The 21,026-nt window shown below is 37.0% G+C and overlaps 1 protein-coding gene across 1 annotated transcript in view; it reads left to right on the plus strand.

The window, feature by feature from the left end:
- The window catches only part of LOC150088120 (uncharacterized), a 1,786,788-nt gene extending 1,766,235 nt beyond the window's left edge, over window positions 1-20,553 (plus strand). Inside the window, exon 45 of the mRNA XM_090370030.1 lies at window positions 19,138-20,553. Within this exon, the coding sequence (XP_090226156.1) occupies window positions 19,138-19,294 (157 nt within the window). The 3' untranslated portion in view covers window positions 19,295-20,553. The remainder of the gene's footprint in view (window positions 1-19,137) is intronic.
- The last annotated feature ends 473 nt before the right edge of the window (window positions 20,554-21,026 follow it).

Raw genomic sequence — 21,026 nt, forward strand, 5'->3', positions numbered from 1 at the left:
TCCACTTAACATAGATGGCTTGACTATTGATGATCATGCTCGGGTAGCTGATAAACCGTATGAGTATTTTGCATCTACATTCACACAAGGAGTTATTCAAGGAGGGGGAATGCCAGAAGTTTATCAAACTCTAACAGGGAGTGCACCTCCATGGCCAGGTGGGCAGGAGCAACAGTGCATAGCACACGCTTCTTAATTAGACCGGGGTTTGAACCTGTGACCACCAATTACGGAGGATGCGGAAAGTTCAGGGAATGACTACTGCATATCCCTGGAGCAATATGGCCTCAGTTGCTAATGCTCCTAAAAACCAAAACAACAACAACTAACAGGGAGCTAAATGATCTTGTAATGACCGAGAGCAAAGTTCAGGAGATTGTTGAATTTAAACATAAGGAAGGCACCTGGGGTGGATGGGATCTATCCAGTTATATCAAAGGAGGCAGGAAAGAAAGTAAGCAAACCCTTAGCCATAATTATGAAAGCATCCTTGGACTCAAGGGAGGTCTCCATGGACTGGAGGTGTGCAAATGTGTCACCAATTCGAAAAGGGGATCAAAGGGTAACACAAGCAATTACAGACCTGTTAGTCTAATTTCTGTTTCAGGAAAAATAATGGAATCACTGGGTAAGGAAGCAATGCAGGATCATCTAAAAAAGACTACAGTTATAGTTCAGACACAGCACGAGTTTGTTAAGGGGAAGTCTTGTCTGACAAATTTGATTGGATACTATGATGTGGTCATAAAGGAATTGGATGCAAAGAATAATTTTGATATCATATACAGGAACTCCCTGACTTATGTAATACTCAACTTATGCAAATTTGACTTTACGTAAGTTTTTGCCGGCTGGTGCAAACTGAAAAAAAATATGGAAACTTATTTTGCACATATATCGATAAATGGAGGTATTGTGAAAATATCGCAATATGAACTCAATATTACATTGTTTTTTTTTTTTTTTTCTTTATTAATTCATTCTAAGTCCTTGGAAGTTGAAAATTTCTCTATATTACTTAGCTACTTATATCTCTAAAAGGTCATTTTTATAATGGAAATTGTACTACTCTTTCATCATTATCATATATTCCTGTTATAAGAATCAATTTTGAATGACTTTGTGACTTTCTGGAGGCCATGACCATAAAGCAATAAAAACAATCTTTGGGAAAGCAATCAGTGGAAAGTGCAAGTGGTGGTAGTGCCAACAAATGGAACAAAATTGATATAGAAATGAAGATGAAAATGATTAAGAAGTATGAAGCAGGACAAAGTTTGTCATCTATTGCAAGGGATTTAGGTCTCACTAGTTAGACAGTGAATACTATTTTAAAGGACAGTGCACGTATAAAAGAACATGTCAACAGATCAACACACTTAATATCAACAGTGGTCAGAAAATAGCATTCAGGTGCTATATTGAAGTTGGTACAGCTATTAATAATATGGATGGAAAATCAGATTCAGAAGCGAGTGCCCCTGAGTCTAATGACCATTCAAGCAAAAGCAACAACTATTTTTGAAGATATTAAGGATAAGTACGGCGACCCCCAAGCCAAATTCGTGGCAAGCAACGGGTAGTTTAATAGGTTCAAACGTGCTGGTTTCCACAAAGTTAAAGTATGTGTTGAAGTCGCCAGTGCCGATTCTGCAGATGCAGAGAAATTTTGTGACGTGTTGGAAAAATATTATTGATGAAGGCGGCTATTCAACGCAGCAAATTTTTAATATTGATGAGACCGACAAGTATTGAAAAAAATGCCAGATCGAACATACATTGCCAAAGAGGAAAAGACAATTCCAGGTTTCAAGGCTTCAAAAGATAGGGCCACACTCTTGCTTATGGCTAATGCAGTGGGAGATTACAGATAAAATCCACCGCTTATGTACCATTCTGGAAATCCTCGTGTATTTAAGAGCATCGATAAAACCACCCTACCCGTGCATTTACGATCGAAAGAGAGAGCATAGATAACAATATCTCTCTTTGAGGATTGGTTTAAATGCTACTTCATTCCCAAGGTTGAAAAATATTGTAAAGACAACAATGTTCCTTTCAAGATTTTCTTCTATTAGATAATGCTCCTTGACGTCCTATGCATCTAGATGATTTCAATTCAAACGTGAGAGTCATATTTCTACAGCCAAACATGACTTCACCCATCCAACCTATGGATCAGGGTGTTATTTCAAATTTAAAAGTATACTATTTATGCACAATATTTCCTTAGGCATTGTCTGCAGTAGATGGCGAGAAAAATTTTACTTTAAGAGACTTATGGAAATCTTGCAATATTTACCACACCATCTTAAACATTAATAAGACCTGGCCGGAAATTACTAAAAGTTGTTTAAATGGTGCATGGAAGAAAATGTGCCCATAGCAGAGAAAAGGCTTCGAAGGATTTGAAAAAAAAGACAAATCATATGAAGAGATTACAGATAAGATTGTAAAGGTTACAGAGCTACTTCAGTTGGAGGTTGATGCCAAAGATGTGGAGGAGTTAATAGGGGAAGAAGAGAAGGAATTATCTAATGAAGAACTTACTGACTAGCAGGAAGTGATAGTGAAAGAAGAAAATGCTGACAAAGCTCAAGATGAACCAAATGAGGAGCCAAGATGCTTCATCACCAGATAGATGGCAATGGCATTTCGTGAAATTGCATCGGCAATGGCGAGTCTTGAAGAGATGGATCATAAAGCATATCATTCACTCCTCTGTTAACTTTTTGCGCCTCCGTAGCCAGGTGGGAAGGAGCAGCAGTGCGTAGCACACGCTTCTTGATTAGACCGGGGTTCGAGCCCGTCACCACCAAATACGGAGGATGCGGAAAGGTCATTCAGGGAATGACCACCGCATATCCCGGAGCAATATGGCCTTAGTTGCTGATGCTCCTAAAAACCAAATAACAACAACATCTGTTAACTTTTAAGTTAACAGAGGAGTGAATTGCTTACTACAAATAAATCTATGATGAAAATAAAAAAGCCGCTGTCCAGTCATCCATTAATATGTTCTTTCATAAGGTTGAGCAGCCAAATCCTTCTAAATCTCTGCAGCAGTGTACTTATCAGCTGAAGATGTCGTTTCTAGCAATGATGCTCGAGAGGTAAAACTTACTGACGTTATGCCTGTTTCCTCTCTTTTTTTGTAATTTTATAATTTTGAAAATTTTTAAATTGCACGCTTTTCTCGTTTTTACTGCGCATGAGATAAAAAAATTTAATAAATACAATAAATAATTCTATTTACATGTTCATTGAACATTTTTTTTTTGATTCAATCAATTCAGCGAGCACAGTTGTGAGTGCTGCACAAGCACGGGGGAAATTCCGACTTATGTAGTGTTCCGCAGAAAGCAACCTTTACATAAGTCGGGGAATGGCTGTACTTGGATTTTAAGAAAGCTTTTGATGCTGTGTGGCACATTGATACTGTGGCACATTTGTACAGTATTTTGATACTGTACAAATTGGAGCAGTATGGCATTAAGGGCAAGTTGCTACAATGGATAAAAAGATTGTTGAGTGGGAGAAGACAGAGTGGTTATCAATGGACACTGCTCTTCATGGACTAATGTTATTAGTAGAGTCCCGCAGGGTTCGGTGTTAGGCTCATTGCTGTTTTTGGTATTTATCAATCATATTGATGAAGATATATCAGGGTTAGCGTCTAAGTTTGCAGACAATACGAAGGTTGGCAAGGTTGTTAATGACAGTAATGATAGTACACTCCTGCAACAGGATCTGGAAAAGTCGAGCAGATGGGCGAGAGATGGCAACTGAAGTTTAACATTGACAAATGTAAAGTACTGCCTATGGGTAGCAGCAGTGGTGAGCTATAGTGGGCTTGCATGGGCTCACAAGAGCCCATTGTCATTTTTTTTTGAAAATTTGCAAGCCCATTGTTGAGATGATCATTTATTTTACAAATGAAATCCTGAATGCATTTATTGAGTATCCAGAACTGAAACTATGGTGAGGCGAGCAGGGCCCCATCCCCAGCATTTTAATGGCACAATCGATCAGTTATGTATTTTAAAATTGCTTCATTTTTGATTTAATTACAGTCGGACCTCTGTTTGACCAACTTCTTTATAGCGAATTTTTTAAATTCCTCTTGGTAATTACATTTAAAATAGTTTCCGCTGAATGAAGAAAATTTCCATATAACGATGGATTATGAGAGACAACTTTGTACTCATTGTTCTCACCGCTGCCTTTAGGAAATTTAGGTAATTAGAAAGCACGATTACTGTTTTACAATGTTAGTGGTGTCCCTAAAACCTATGCATTCACATACCAAGAATTCGCGCCAGTCAATATGCTTTCCATAGCCATTCAGAGGATTAAGAAGATTCCCAACATCAATAATAGCATTTGGTCAACCTCTGTTGTGGTTCCCCTTTACTCTGACAAACAGGCATATGTTTTTCAGAGAAGTGAGTGCTCCACGGCCTTCCAGTAAATTTCTCCTGTCTATGTTTACATGGTCAACAGTAGCTGAATATCCGTGTGATTCTGACATTTTGCACAAAATTCAAATAACTAGTGTAAATAGCAACGTAGAGGAGGGGGGGATTGAGGCAAATATAAACTTTACGAAGATGAAAGGTTGGCAGATTTTGAAATTTTGTCAAGGCTTTCACTGTTTAAAAAATGTTCTAAAATATAATGGCATATAATTAAAAAAAAAAAAAAAAAAAAACTATATGCATTATATCACCAATCTCCAGAAAACCAGTGGAAATTAAGGATTATTGCTAAAGAACTTGATGTGGAAACTATAAAGATCAGTTGTGTGTTCGGGCTATGATGAGAGGCTTGTAGCTTGCGGATGGCAATTGTGGGTTAAGGGAATTATCCCGTGTTATGCAAACATTTTGAATCAGAAGTTAAATATTCCGGATTATTAAATCGACTTTTAAATCTGGAATTTCTTAACCATTTAGCACTAATCATTGACATCCTGCAGGAGCTTTCTTACCTTTCAGAAGCTTTACAGATTTACTATGGTAAAAGCAGATAAATTAATTATTCAAACTATCAATGCTATTGGTAATTTGAAAAATTCTGAAGGAAATTATGAAGCTAAAATTGAGAGCATGTTGAAGTGGAAAGAATTTGAAGGAATCAAAATCGAAAGTAAGAACACATTTAAAAAATTACCTTGTGACAAGTTATTAAATGCATTGTTTTATCCTTAAAGGATAAATTATTAATGCAACAGAGTGATTTTAAATTAAATAAAGAAAATAATGATACAATTGACGACAAGGAATTGAAAGAAATTTTAAACATATGCTACCGGAAATCATGGAATATGAAAGAACTTTTGTCTCAGTGGCAAGACAGTGAAAACCGAATAAGAAATTTTTCTGATAAAATATGAAATAAAAATTAATGATTTTAGAGATTTTGTTGAAGACGGTTTATCTTTAAACTCGATTGAAATTCCCTTTTCAATTAAGAAAGCCAGAAATATCTTTGAAACCATTGCAATTAGCAGTGCTGAAGCTGAGCGAGCTTTCAGCATAATGAATAATATTGCGTGAATGAACGAATAATGTTGACAATTAAACACGTTGCAGATTATGATGATCATACATCTAAACAGAAAATCATTTCTTCAATTTGATCCAGATTGTTATGTCAAATCATTCCTCTGTAATCATTGCTCAGCTATTGAGCAAAGCAGAAGATCGACAACAAATATTAATAAAGAAGAAAATTCTATATGGTAGTTTTTAGAATAAATTTTCTTGATTATTTATGTAATAATTTTTTTTCATGTAATCTGTGATTTTTGTGTACCTTTTCTAGAATAGTTTGTTTTTTTATGTAATATTTTTTATATTGTGGAATGTTTTGTGATAGTTTTTATGTTATTTGTGATATCGGAAATATTTCATGTTATTTTTTATTTGCAATATTAAAATTTTATCGTGAAAAATATGTATTCATTATATTTCTCTAGTTGTAAAAAAAAGAATAAAAAAGTCATGCTTCTGCCAAGGGAGCACGGTAAATTGTTTTATGTGAAACATCCTTCGCATTTCTTTTAGATATTTTTATTTGTATATATTCATTACGAAATAAAAGAGCTTTTGTATTGTAAATATTTTATTGATCATTCACAAATTTGCATAATTTTTGGAAGACAATATACAATGGAGTTATGATAACTAAAGTAAGAGACTTATACTTGCTACTGCAATGTATCTAAATGTCTCTGTAAACAGCGTAAATTGAGGTACTCGATCTTAGTTTAAACGACATACACAGTTGTTCGGGCCACCTAACAATGGAATGTTTGGGTACCCCTAACAGCTGCGTATGCAAAAATGTGAAACAAAAAAAGAAATTGTTGACAAATCTTTGTATTGTTGCAGTCATATGACACATACTTGCAATCATACTTACTGCAGGAAGTATGATTGTGACATCATACTATTCAAAAATTCAAAAAAGTTAGAATGCCAGATATCGTACTGGTCACGAAAAATGCTTCACGTGCTCTAATCATACTACTAGTGAGTGTCCCCACTGTGGGGCACTCACCTAACAATGGAATGTTGGGTGCAAATTACAGAGTCTGGAGACTAGGCACCGGCGAGGTGATCTGATAGAGTTGTATAAGGCTTTGAATGCTTTGAGCATGCTCAATGGCAATGGGATTCTTCATCTTGCTCAGAATAATCAGCTCAGAGAGCATAAATTCAAATTGAGGAAGGACGGATGTCGGATAGATGTGCGGAAATTTGCCTTTGGCCAGCGGGTGGTTGGTTGGTGGAACCGACTTCCATCACTTGTTGTTGAAGTTGATAGCCTAAACAAATTTAAAGCTCAACTGGACAGGTATTTCGAACGAACGGAGGGGTGAAATGGGAGTGGTCTCTGTTTTTTTTTTTGTTTTTTTTTTGGCTGATGCTGAATAAGCTTGCTTTCTTGCATCATATGCCTCTACTAATGCTAATGCCCTGCACAGCTGCATATGTGAAAATGTGAGACAAAAAAAGAAATTGTGTAGTAGTAACTGCAAGAAGTATGATTGTGATGTCATACTATTCAAAAATTCTAAAAAGTTAGAACTCGAGATATCATAATGGTCACGAAAAATAAGTCACGTGCTCTATTCATAGTACTAGTGAGTAGTAGTAGTAGTAGTAGTGGCATGTGATGCAAGAAAGCAAATGTATGAGCTTATGCAGCATCAGCCAAAAAAAAAATCACACCATTCCCTCCAAATGCCTGTCCAGTTCCTCCTTAAATTTATTCAACCTATCAACTTCCACAACGACAGATGGAAGTTTGTTCCAGCAATTAACCACCCGCTGGCTAAAGGCAAATTTCCGCACATCTATTCTACATCTGTCTTTTCTTAATTTGAATTTATGCCCCTTTAGGTTCGTAATCTGAACAAATGGAAAGATCCCATCAGAGTTCAGCGTGCTCAAACCCATTCAAGGCCTTATATACCTCAATCAGATCACCGCGCAGGTGTCTAGTCTCCAGCCACTGCAATTTGCAGAACTTAAGCCTCTCTTGGTAAGAGGATCCCTTCATTCCCCTCACCAATCTTGTTACCCTTCTCTGTACACGCTCAAGTAAATCTACATCCTTCCTAAAATGAGGCCTCCAGACCTGTACACAGTACTCAAGGCGTGGCCTGACCATTGCCTTATACAGAGGGATAATCACCTCCTTTTCCCTGCTAGCAAAATTCCTATATATCATTGACAAAACCCCATGACCTGCCCTGGCAGCATGTCTGCATTGCTCAGAGAGCTTCATATCTGCCTGCACAATTACTCCCAGGTCTTTTTCATTTTCTACCACCTTAAGTGTAGTACCACACAGTCGGTACGTTTCTCTGGGGTTACTTCTACCCATATGCAGTACTTTGCATTTGTCAAGGTTAAACTTCAGTTGCCACTTTTTAGCCCATCTGCCCAAATTATCTAGATCCTGTTGCAGTAGCACACTGCCATTACTGTCATTAACAACCCTGCCAACCTTTGTATCATCTGCAAACTTCAACATTAAACCTGATATACCTTCATCAATATCAATGGTAAATATAAAAAACAACAGTGGACCTAACACCAAACCCTGTGGGACTCCACTAATAACATTAGTCCAAGAAGAGCAGCACCCATTGAGTACCACCCTCTGTCTTCTCGCACTTAACCATCCTTTTATCCATTGTAGCAACTTACCCTTAATACCATTCTGCTCCAATTTGTACAATAGTCTTCCATGCGCAACAGTGTCAAAAGCTTTCCTGAAATCCAAATATATGATATCAAAATTATTTTTGCATCCGGTTCCTTTGTAACCACATCATAATATCCTATCAAATTTGTCAGACAAGACTTTCCCTTAACAAACCCATGCTGTGTCTGAATTATTGCTGCAGTCTTGTCTAGATGATCCTGCAATGCATCTTTAACCAGTGACTCCATTATTTTACCCGGAACAGAAGTTAAACTAACTGGCCTGTAATTACTCGTGTCACCCTTCGATCCCCCGTTGTGTGGGAATTGAGGATACATTTGCACATCTCCAGTCTGTGGGAACCTCCCCTGAGTCCAAGGATGCTCTCATAATTATGGCTAAGGGTTTGCTTAGTTGCTTTGCTGCCTCCTTTAATATGACTGGATAGATCCCATCCACCCCAGGTGCTTTTCTTACGTTTAACTTCAACAATTTCTCTTCCACTTTGCTCTCAGTTATTACAAGATCACTAAGCACCCTGCTACAATTTGATAACCTTCTGCCATTTTCAAACCTTAATAATTCCTCACGTGTGAATGTAGATGCAAAATACTCATTTAGTTTGTTTACTATCTGAGCAGGATCATCAACAGTCGAACCATCGATGTCAAGGGGACCAATCAGATTCAACCCCTTCCTTTTAGAGTTTATATAAGTAAAGAAATCCTTGCTGTTTTTCTTAGCATCTTTTGCCAAGGATTTCTCGTAATCTGCCTTCGCCTGCCGAACCTCCTTTGTGACCTGATTACAGATTAACCTATATCTGCCATAGGCTTCTGAGTCACTTGATAATTTATATGCATCCCATGCATTTTTCTTCTCTGTTATGAGTCTCATTAGTTCATTTGACAACCATTTAGGCCTAAACCTTGAACAGTATTTCTTAATAGGTATGAAACTTTTAGTAGCACCCACGATAAATTCCTTGAATGCTTCCCATTTAGAATTTACTGTTGGTAACATCGTCAGTTGATCCCACTGTACAGAATTTAAAAACTGTCGGAGACCACTGTACTCGCCTTTACGGAAGCAAAAACCCTTTCCTTTACCCCTGATGGTAATTAAATCTTTAAGTAAATCCCACGTCAGTACACTGTGATCACTGCCACCTAGTGGTTCTTTTATCTGCAAATTCCTAATACATGAATGATCACTGCTGATAACCAGATCAAGAGTATTACTTTCTCTGGTTGCCTCTCGAACATGCTGCTGCAGAAAACAATCATCCAATAAATCCACAAAAGTCTGACTCCACAAAAGAGTGCTCCACACAGACTCGTGGTATGAGCGTGGGAAGCACCTCTGGCAGATGCCGGGGATGATGTCACTTCCGTGACCGATAAGATTTACTCAGTAGGACCTCCCCACCCAAAAGGATGTTTCACATCAAAAATTCAGCAAAAGTGCGAGCCCATTGTTAAAATATTCACAGCTCACCACTGGATAGCAGTAACCCCCATAGTAACGTATCAACTGGGTGGTTCTACACTCAGGGTAGTGGAGAATGAAAAGGACCTGGGGGTAATTGTGCAGTCAGATATGAAGTTTTCTGAGGAATGAAAAAATTCTGCAAGAATAGCTCATGGTGTCATGTCAATGATATACAGGAATTTTTCCAGCAGGGATAAGGAGGTGATTGTCCCCTTGTATAAGGCAATGGTCAGACCCCACCTTGAGTACTGTATACAGGTCTGGAGGCCTCATTTTATGAAAGATGTCGAGCTACTGGAATGAGTACAGAGAATGGCAACAAGATTGGTGAGTGAAACAAAGGATTGGTGTTACCAAGAAAGGCTTAAGTTTTGCAAATTGCAGCTTCTGGAGACTAGGTACCTGTGAGATGATCTAATTGAGGTGTATAAGAGCTTGGAACTGTAAGCTCTTATACACCTCAATGCTAATGGGATTCTTCCCCTTACTCAGATTACTCACCTGAGGGGCATAAATTAAAATTGAGTTAAGGCAATTGTAGAATAGATGTGTGGAAATTCGCCTTTAGCCAGCAGGTGGTTGATAGTTGAAACAAACTTCCATCTGTTGTAGTGGAAGTCAGCAACTTAAATAAGTTCAAGGCAGAACTAGACAAACATTTGGAGTGAATGGATGGGTGAAATGGGAAGGGGTTTTACTTGGTTATTATTTTTTTCTTTTTGGCTGATGCTATAAAAGCATGCTTTCTTGCATTATATGTCTCTACTAATGTTAAATCTCTGGCTTCCACAGAGTTCTGTGTCACAGGTACAAAGAATGCAATGCAGAGATGGGGGAACCCCCTGGTTCTGTCAGACAACTAACACACTTTATACTTTAATTCTGAGTCAGGTGCATAAAAATTTGAAATTCCTCTGTGTATGAAAAATCAGCAAAAAAAAAAAAAAAAAAATTTCAAAATTGTTAATTTTTTCAATGCCCCTTATATTTTCAATCTTTTCTAAACATAACTGTGAAAAATCCATGTTCTGTATCAAAAAATAGATTTTTAATTAATTTCTGAAAATTAAAATTCACTTTTAACCTGTAGGCGAGCGTGTGCAAATTTTAAAACCTGTGGCCTTCAACAAACACTTTGATTAGACGCAAACTTTTCAGTAACAGACGTGCTCGCTACATGAAACATGGAATGAAGCATAAAGTTTGCGCATCAACAGGTTGATTCAAGATGATGCAGCAAGGTCACAAAGCCAAAGAGCATTATTAATTGGAGGGAAGCATTCAGCAGTAAAGAGAATATGCTATCAATAACTTATCATGACATATTTCAGTCAACACATACTTATAATTAAGTTTAACTTAATCATGAATTTTTCCTAACTGTGTGATAATTAACAGACATTTCTGGAATTTTCTGTGGAGAATTCAAAGAAAACATTTTCAAAAATAACTAAGTAGTTAATGAAAGGTATCAGGGTATACTTTCTCAAGAAGACGTTGAGAAATTAAGCGGATAGGCTGAAAAGTAGCAGTTGAGTTTTAATATTGGCAACTGCCAGTATTAAACCTCATTAAGCTGTGTGGTTAGAGCAGATGAAGCTGAAAAATTCCTGTATATTTCTAAAAGAACTCCATTAGCCATCCATCCAGGATGTCCGTCTGTCCTGCTCAAAGAACTTCATGTCTGAGTGCATAATTTTTCTAGAATGTTTTTCGTTCTCCACTACCGTGTGTGTGGTACCATACAGGTGGTAGTTATTCTGGTGTTATTGCTACCCATATGCAATACAGTGCATTTGCTAGTGTTAAACCTCAATTGCCACTTTTAAGCCTATTTGCCTAATTTTTCAATGTCTTGTTGAGGAAATATTAGCATTAATTGATGCATATGATGCAAGAAAGCAAGCTTATACAGCATCAGCCAAAAAAAAAAAAAAAAAAACCCTTTCCATTTCACCCATCCAATCACTCCAAATGTTTGTCTAGTTCAGCCTTAAATTTATTTAAGCTATCAACTTCCACAACAACAGATGGAAGTATGTTCCAACAATCAACCCCCCATAGCTAAAGGAAAATCTTCCGTACAGCTATTCTACAACTGTCTTTCCTCAATTTGAATTTATGCCCCCTCAAGTTCTTAATCTGAGCAAGCAGAAGTATCCCATCAGCATTGAGCCTGCTCAAACCATTCAAGGGCTTATACACCTCGATCAGATCACCTCGCAGGTGTCTTGTCTCCAGATGCTGCAACTTGCAGAACTTAAGTCTTTCTTCGTAAGTGCACTCCATTGTTCCTCTCACCAATCTTGTTGCCCTTCTCTGTACTCATTCTAGCAACTCTACATCCTTCCTAAAATCAGACTTCCAGATCTGTATACAGTACTCAAGATGTGATCTGACCATTGCCTTATACAAAGGGATAATCACCTCCTTGTCTCTGCTAGCAAAATTCCTATATATCATTAACAAAACTCCTTGACCTGATCTGGCCGCCTGTCTGCACTGCTCAGAGAACTGCATATCTGACTGAACAATTACCTCCAGGTCTTTTTCATTCTCCTCCACCCTGAGTATAGTACCACACAGTTGATATGTTTCTCTTGGGTTATTGCTACCCATATGGAGTGCTTTGCATTTGTCAATGTTAAACTTCAGTTGCCACTTCTTAGCCCATTTGCCCAACTTATCTAGATCCAGTTGGAGTAGCATACTGTCTTTAATGTCATTAGCAACCCTGACAACCTTTATATCATCTGCAAACTTGGACATTAAGCCTGATATACCTTCCTCAATATCATTGATAAATACAAAAAACAACAATGGGCCCAGCACTGAACCCTGGGGGGACTCCACTAATAACATTAGTCCACGTAGAGCAGTGTTCATTTATTGCCACTCTCGGCTGTCTCCCACTCAACCATCCCTTTATCCATTGCAGTAACTTGCCCTTAATACCATACCACTCCAATTTGCACAGCAGTCTTCCATGTGGAACAGTATCAAAAGCTTTCCTGTCCGAGTATATAATATAAATTTTTTTTTTGCATCCAGTTCCTTTGTGACAACATCATAGTATTCAATCAAATTGGTCAGACAAAACTTCCCCTTAACAAACCCATGCTGTACCTGAACTATTACTGCTGCCTTGTCTAGGTGATCCTGTATCACCTCTTTAACCAGTGACTCCATTATTTACCCCGGAACAGAAATTAAACTAACAGGTCTATAATTATTTCTGTCATCCTTTGAACCCCCTTTGTGAATTGGGAATGCATTTGCACATCTCAAATCCATAGGAACCTCCCCTGACTGTAAGGATGCCCTCATAATTATGGCTAAGTGTTTGCTTACTTCCTTTGCTGCCTCCTTCATTATAACTGGATAGATACCATCTGCCCGAGTTGCCTTTTTATGTTTAACTTTAACAATTTTTCCTCCACTTTGCTGTCACTTATTACCAAATCACTTAGTTCCCTGTTAGAGTTTAATAAAGTTCTGGCACTCTCCTCATTGAATAACTCCTCATGTGTGAATGTAGATGCAAAATACTCATTCATTTTATCAGTACTTGAGCAGGATCATAAATAGCCGAACCATCTATGATGAGTGGACCAATCTGATTCATCCCCTTCCTTTTAGAGTTTACATAAGTAAAGAACTCTTTGCTGGTTTTCTTTGTGTCCTTTGCCAAAGATTTCTCGTAATCTGCCTTCAACTGCCTAATCTGCTTGGTGATTTGATTAGAGACTAGCTTATATCTGTCGTAGGTTTCTGTGTCGCCTGATAATTTATAAGCATCCCATTCATTTTTCTTCTCTGCCATGAGCCTCATTAATCCATCGGACATCAATTTTTGCCTGAACCTTGAACAGTATTTCTTAGGTGGTATGAAAAGTCTAGTAGCCTCCAAGATTAAGTCCCTGAAGGCTTCCTTCCCATTTAGAATTCACTGTTGGTAACATCATCAGTTGATCTCACTGTATAGAATTTAAAAACTGTCTGAGACCACTGTTGTCACCTTTACGAAAACAAATGCACTTCCCCTTACCCCTGATGGTAGTTACATCTTTAAGTAAATTCCACATCAGTACACTGTGATCACTGTCACCTAGTGGTTGCTTTATCTGCAAATTCTTAATGCATGAATAATAACTGCTGATAATCAGATCAAGGATATTATTCCCTCTGGGTGCTCCTCGAACATGTTTGCTTTAGAAAACGATCCTCCAATAAATCCACAAAAGTCTTGCTAGCATGCGAGTGACCAACCCACAAGTTCCATTCAATATCTGGAAAGTTAAAATCCTCCATTACAAAGCATTCGGATTTACTGGCCCATTCTGTTTCTCTGCACAACTGTTCATTGTACTTGTCAGAGTCATTAGGCCTACAACATGCACCTACTCTTATTTTCCCTTTCCCAGTGTTTATGTCACACCAAATAGACTCAACATTGCACTGTTCACCTGTGTTAATTGGATGCACTTCCTTAGATTTTGTGTGTTTCTTAACTAACAGCATAACCCCTCCTCCCTTCCTACCCTGTCTGTCCTTTCTGTACACATTGTACTCCTCAAATTTCAATTCTGCACTGCTTATATCTGTGTGACACCATGTCTCTAATATCCCAACAATATCTGCTTTTGATGCCTTGATCAACACTTCAAATTCATCAATTTTATTTACTATACTTCTAGCATTTGTCTACATGCAAGTATACATGCACTTTTTCTTACTCTTAGTTACTGTAACACAGCCCATGTATTTACTTGTTCCATGATGACTCTCAGCAACTCTTGAAGTTCCCAGCAACTTGCACTCTAGGCTACTGCTCATTACAATAGAAGCAGTGCAAGACTCACTTTCGCCTCTGCCTGTGGCTTTTGTTAATTGTTTAGTCTGTGAATCTCCCCCAATCTAGCAGTTTTTTTAACCACCTAACAACACTGCCTTGATAGCATCAGCAATTATTCTTGCACCCTTTCTATTTAAGTGTATCCCATCCCTGTAGAAGCAGTCTCTCCTGTTAGCAGGTACAGACCACCTGAAAAAAATTCTACCCCATGAGCCTTGCACAATCTCTCTAGAGCCGAATTGATTGACAAGGCTCTCATCATATACACCCTCGTATCGTGTCTGAGCAGAATTGCAGATACTTTCAAATTTAACCCTAATTCGTGAGTTTTTTCCAGCATTGACCTGTACTTGTTAAGTAAATCTGCAGATCTCTGACTCTTAAGGTCATTAGTCCCAACGTGTACAACAATATCACCTTTTGTACCCTTAAATGATGATATCTTCCCTACAACATCATCTGCTTTTGCCCCTGGCAGGTATACCCTGGTCCTGTTCCACCTATCTTTTTTGCATAATATATTCCCCATCTGTCTGACAATAGAGTCACCGACAATAACTAGTTCCGGTGAGACCAGCGCATTCTGCCTTGGAGATTGCTGCTGTGTTGCCTGATGCACAAGAGTGAGCTCTGGCATTGAGTTGGGCAGTTGAGAGCTTGATGGGCCCCTCATATTAATTTCTTCTACACCTCCAACTCTAATAGACACCCATCAGAACTCTGAGTTGGCAACTAATTTTCCCCCTTCATTTCTCCCGCGTGAGAATCACCCCATTCATTTCTCCTGGGAGCCACAGCACTCTGGCTATTCTGTGAACGCTACTTTGCTGCTCTAGTCTGGGTCATGATTCCATTAAGTATAATTTAATAACAATGAACTTTAATTAGATTAATAAATTTTACTGATTAATTGTTTAATACTATACTAATCTCACAGATTTCTAATACAGTGTTACGTTTTTCGCTATGTAGTTTTACATTAAACCTTACGCTATTCCATATTGTATAACAATGGCGGCAAGTTATGAAACGTAAAATCTATGGTCACTAAGCATTAACTTTAAAAATCATTATCTAAATTCAAAAATAAACCACGGAGCTTGGCTAGAACTATAAAGCTACTTATAGAAAATAATTTAGTATAACAGTTAAGTCAATAAAATGACTAAATATAAATAAAAATCTAGCATTCGCCGGAGCTGCAAAAATCTTGGTCAACATGGTAAATCAGTATACCTCTATTCCTTTCATCATTAATCACTCTACCAACTATTGTATCATTCACAAACCTAAGCCTGACATGCTTTCATTAGTATCGTTAGTAAATATTGAATACAATAAGGGTTCCAACACTGAATCCCGAGGGACTCCACCAATAACATTAATCCAAAAATAGTGCCTATTAATAACTACTCTCTGTCTTTAGGGACTGTGTGATGATATGATAAAATGAAGTGTTACAACTTTAAATATCTAATACACTCATAGCAGAAGCTGTATGCCTTTATGAATAAATTTATTGAATTGTGCATTTAGTTTGGTGACCAGCTAACTTTCTACCATGAATTCCTAAGACATGTTTATGGGCTGCAAACAGGATTAGTATTAGTCATAGAGTTCAAGGAAGCCAGAGGCTTCCTTGCCTTCAGCACCTTCCTGAGCCAAAAGTAAAAAATATAATATAGAAGGAAAAAAAGTAAAATTATAAAAATAAAAAATGAACTACTTATGTGTTTCCCTCCTTGTATAGATAACTATCCAGCTTACGTTTGAATTTCTCCAAACTGTCAGCCTCAACTACCCACAGAGGTAACTTATTCTAGTAATTAACAACTTGCTGACTAAAAGAAAACCTTCCTATGATCCACTGTAAATCATTTTTTCCCTATAATGAATAATTTATAAATATGAAAATTTTGCTTTCGTTCATTTTACTATCCTCTCTCAGAGTTTATAAACCTCAATCCTGTCCCTCTAAGGTGCCTGGCTGCCAAGCTCTGTAGCCTGCTTATTCAGTCTTTCCTCATACTGGTACCCATTTGCAGATCTTATCAAGGATATTGCCTGTCTAATTTAAATGAAGAATGCTCTAACAAACACAGATATATTAATTTTTTTGAAATCAACATACTTGGGATACAATCCAAAATGCTTGCTAAAGTAGCAAGGGACTTATTACAGAAGTTAACTTTCTTTGAAGTTATTCTTACAGCTGTTATATATCTAAATACTTTTATTATTTGTATTCATTGGTAAAAATATTTTCAAACCAACGGCTTGGAGTCAAAATAATGCTTGCACGCATCTCAAACATTCTTGTTTGTTGCTGCAACAGCAGTGAATTTTGGAAATGTTCCAAGAGTTGCAATATTTCAAACAACAGGAAACTAATGATAGGGAAAGAAGATTAAATAACTTAAAGGTATGTCATGGTATAAAACTGCACAAGAACACTTAGTCTTAACTGTATCTACAGTAATGTCAGTAGTATTGCCAATAAAATGAGCAGATTCAAACATCTGGTTAGGACTAAGAGAAACATGAACCCCCAGGGGCTCACATCTGGTGAGTATGGGCTTGGTGCACCCAGGGTCCTGAGCTGGATATCATCATTCTTCTCTTTCTTGGTGATTCCCTCCTACTTCTGACTCTCTCTCTCTCTCTCTCTCTCTCTCTCTCTCTCTCTCTCTCTCTCTCTCTCTCTCTCACACACACACACACACACACACACACACACAGGGTAACACAGAAATTTTTTTTTGCCTGGTGCAGCATAAGCCTGGCTTCCTTGCACTATATGGCTAGTAATAATAATAGTAATAATGTCACCCAGAAATAGGGAATGATGAATTTCACTGTTGTATGTATAATGTATTTAGGAAGGACAGAAGGTAGAAGGGGAGGGGGGCTGGCTTGTATGGCCACCTGTGGCCTCAATCCTCCTGGGCATACTTCTTACCAACTTTCAATAGGCATTACATCAGAATTTGTCTCAGTGAAGGCTGTTTTGGCAATTGCCAAATCCAGACTCCACTTCACAGTAGGATTGTGGTCCAGGCTGAAACCAGCTGATCTTGTATGATACGTAGTGTTGTCATGCTGCTACTAACAGGACCAATTCCTGTAGGCCTTCCACAGTGCGAATGGTACATATTTGTCTAAAACATCCAAGTAGGTTATGGAATGCATAGTTTCATACGCTACCACCAATGGATCAAATCTGAACCAGTTGAAAAATCCTTTCACCATCAGACTACCTCTGCAAAACTTCATGGTTCAGATGATGCAGTCCAACAGGAAGGGCTCTCCGGGCAATCTCCACTACATGTCCATCAGAATGAAATATTGTGTAGCAAGCATTGTTATTTTATAACCATTAACTGTAGGAATGATACCTCTATAAATACCATTTTACATTAGTGACCATGATGTTGGGCTTGTGCACAGCTGCACTACCATTGAATTGGCTTTGGAGTTCCATGTGGATGGTTGACATACTGACAAATGTTCCAGTTGCATCTTGTACCTGCTCTGTGATGTTTTCTGTAGGTCCCATGATGATGCACAAATTACCCTCTTTATGATTTGTTGAACATGTTCCATGAGTTTGTGAGGTCGTCCAGACTTTTTTTTTTTTTTTTTTTTTTTTTACCTACGATCTTCCATCTTTGAATAGCGGCCATCATAGTGGATTTTGAAAGGTTCAGACAAGTCACAGTTTTAGTATTCGTATTAGTAATGTCCATACGGTGCAAGGAAGCCTAAGGCTTATGCTGTGCCAGCCAAAAAAAAAAAAAAAAAAAAAAAAAAAAAGAGAAAAGTAAAATAATAATAATAATAAAATTAAATGAAATTAATAAATAATAAAAGAAAAGGAAACAGACAACATATACATTTCCTTCCTCCCACTGGTGCATTATAGCCTTAGTCGCTAATGCGCCAATAAAACCCAAGCAACAACCTTCCTCCCATAGGTAACTATCCAGCTGACCTTTGAATTCCCAAACTGTCAGCCTCAACCATCCATGTAGGTAACTTATTCCAGTAATTTATAACTTGCTGGCTAAAATAAAACTTCCTGCAATCCAGTCTAAACATCTCTCCCTGTAACTTGAATTTATGTCCCCTTGTGTGTCCAAATACTTTTGATCATAAAGTGTATGCTACATAGGGTAAACACTATTTTCATAATGTTGATGTTTAAGAAGTGATTATATATCTTTATCTTAAGAGAAACTGGTATAATAATTTTAAATATATGGTGCACAGTTCACAAAATTAATTTTCTTTTGTTTTTCACTTTATCTGAAGAGAGCTGGGCATTCCATTAAATATATAGGCAAAGTTTATAATAAATAATAATGATGTATTTTATACTTTGTCTGAAATCAAGAAGGCAACACCTGAATTTTATACTTATACAAAAGTGACATGTACAAAACCCACGTTCTGTGCACAGTTCATGATTATATATTTTACTGGCGAAATTTAAATGGGAAAATATCTTTAAATTTTCTATTCCATCTCTGTACTACTTTTCTGTACTTAAAATAAATTTTATTTAATTTTAGGATAGCAGCAAGTTTTACATCATCAGACAGTGATCATCATACTATAACTGAGACAACTCAGGAAGACAGTGAGTCCTTAAGGCAAAGTATGCAACATATCCTTGAGAACTTTTTGAGTGAAAAAGAAAGTCACAGAATACAAGAACAAGAAAAATAAGACTATGAAATATTTCTCTAACACAGGAAACTTCTGTGCATGGCCAAGTGCAGCTGTCCATTTACAGTGCTGATAATCCACTTTTGTTATGAATATTTTTTAAACTTATGATAAGTTTGAGTTAATTTTTAATGATGCCATCTAGTGGAAAAAAAAAAACATTTATGTTGTCTACTGGGGAAAAAAATTGGCTTTTGTGCCATATTTTTCTTAAATGTCTGTGTTTATTTGTGACAAAGTAGTTGTATGATATTGCAGACATGTTGAGCTTTATGCTACTAGACAGTATTGTTTAGAAAGGTAATTTTATACAGAAAATATCTATGCCCGAAAAGCATAAGACTGGTAGTAATTATTTCATTTGTAAGATTTTACATTTGTGTGAGGGTATTTGTCACATAAGCTTCACAATACAAATGGTATTACAGTCTCTTTTATGAAGAGATTTTGCCATAACGAAGTCCCCTTTAGAAAGAAATGCCAGTATATACTTGTGTGTGTGTGTGTATATATATATATATTCACACACACACACACACACCCATGTGTATATATACCTATATATAGTGCATGTATGTATACATACTAGGTATGTATTCATGTGTGCAGTATTATGCATATACTGGTATTTCATCTTTTCTCTGAGAATGGACAAATCAAGTTGTGTGTGTGTTGTGTGAGTGTATATGCATGTCATGTATATGTATATGTATATTGGGTCTCATACGTATATATACATATACTGTATAATATATATATCAGTGGTGACTTCTGGCCAGGTTGCAGGTTTGCACAACTACCAGTTATCTTAAATCAAATACAGTTGGTATATAATTGTAAATTATATTAATTGCACAGTTCAGTGGTATTCCTAATCTGCTATAAAGAAATGTTAATTGCAATTGCTCCTGTGCAATTGCAATATGGTGGCATGTCATGCACAGTAATGTAATTAATTTTGCAATCTTATGCTTTGTTGTATTTTGTTAGGCAGTGTGCAAATTCAGCACAGAGTCTATGTTTAGTGGTATATCCATCCATACACAGAATCACACACACACACACGTGAAATTTGGGATTGCACCATGTTCAATGAATGCTCTGCCAGACACATCACATTTTTTTATGATTTTGCATAGGCCAAGGCAAGTGCAAAATTTATTTCTAAAGCCTTTTGCAGTGCATTCCATGGAAGAAAAGTTATAAATTAAAATTTTGTGAAACCTATTCCAAAAAGTTTTCACAAGGAAATATATAAAAAAAAAAAAAAAAAAAAAAAGGAAATGTGGCTATAACATCAAAAATGTATTGTCCTGCTTTTTACTTGCGTATTGTTTGAGGAAGATCTATGGACAGTGTCAATTATGACTGATGCAAATCACTTAGTCAATCGCTATATCAAAAATAAAAAAATATATATATATCAAAAATGTTTTGTAGCTATTACTTTTGGATAACCTTATAGTCCTCTCAGAATTACTCACTGTGATTACTGTTGCTCTGTTGAAGCAAGAGTTCATTACACTATTAGTTATGTTTTGTAAATGTGTTAGCCTCTTCCCAGACATCTATTTGAAAGTTTTTTTTTGTTTTTTTTTTTTGCTTTGCTCTTGCTTTCATTTGGCCTCACCATTATTTCTTCCACACTTTCGTATTTGTTTATCTATATTTTGCCATTTTCGTTAGGTAGCTAAATCCAAGAAGACTAAGATGTTATGGCCAGGTTGCAGTG

Source organism: Mastigoproctus giganteus, chromosome 3, assembly GCF_048544385.1.
Source record: "Mastigoproctus giganteus isolate SK-2022 chromosome 3, ASM4854438v1, whole genome shotgun sequence".
Taxonomy (NCBI): domain Eukaryota; kingdom Metazoa; phylum Arthropoda; class Arachnida; order Uropygi; family Thelyphonidae; genus Mastigoproctus; species Mastigoproctus giganteus.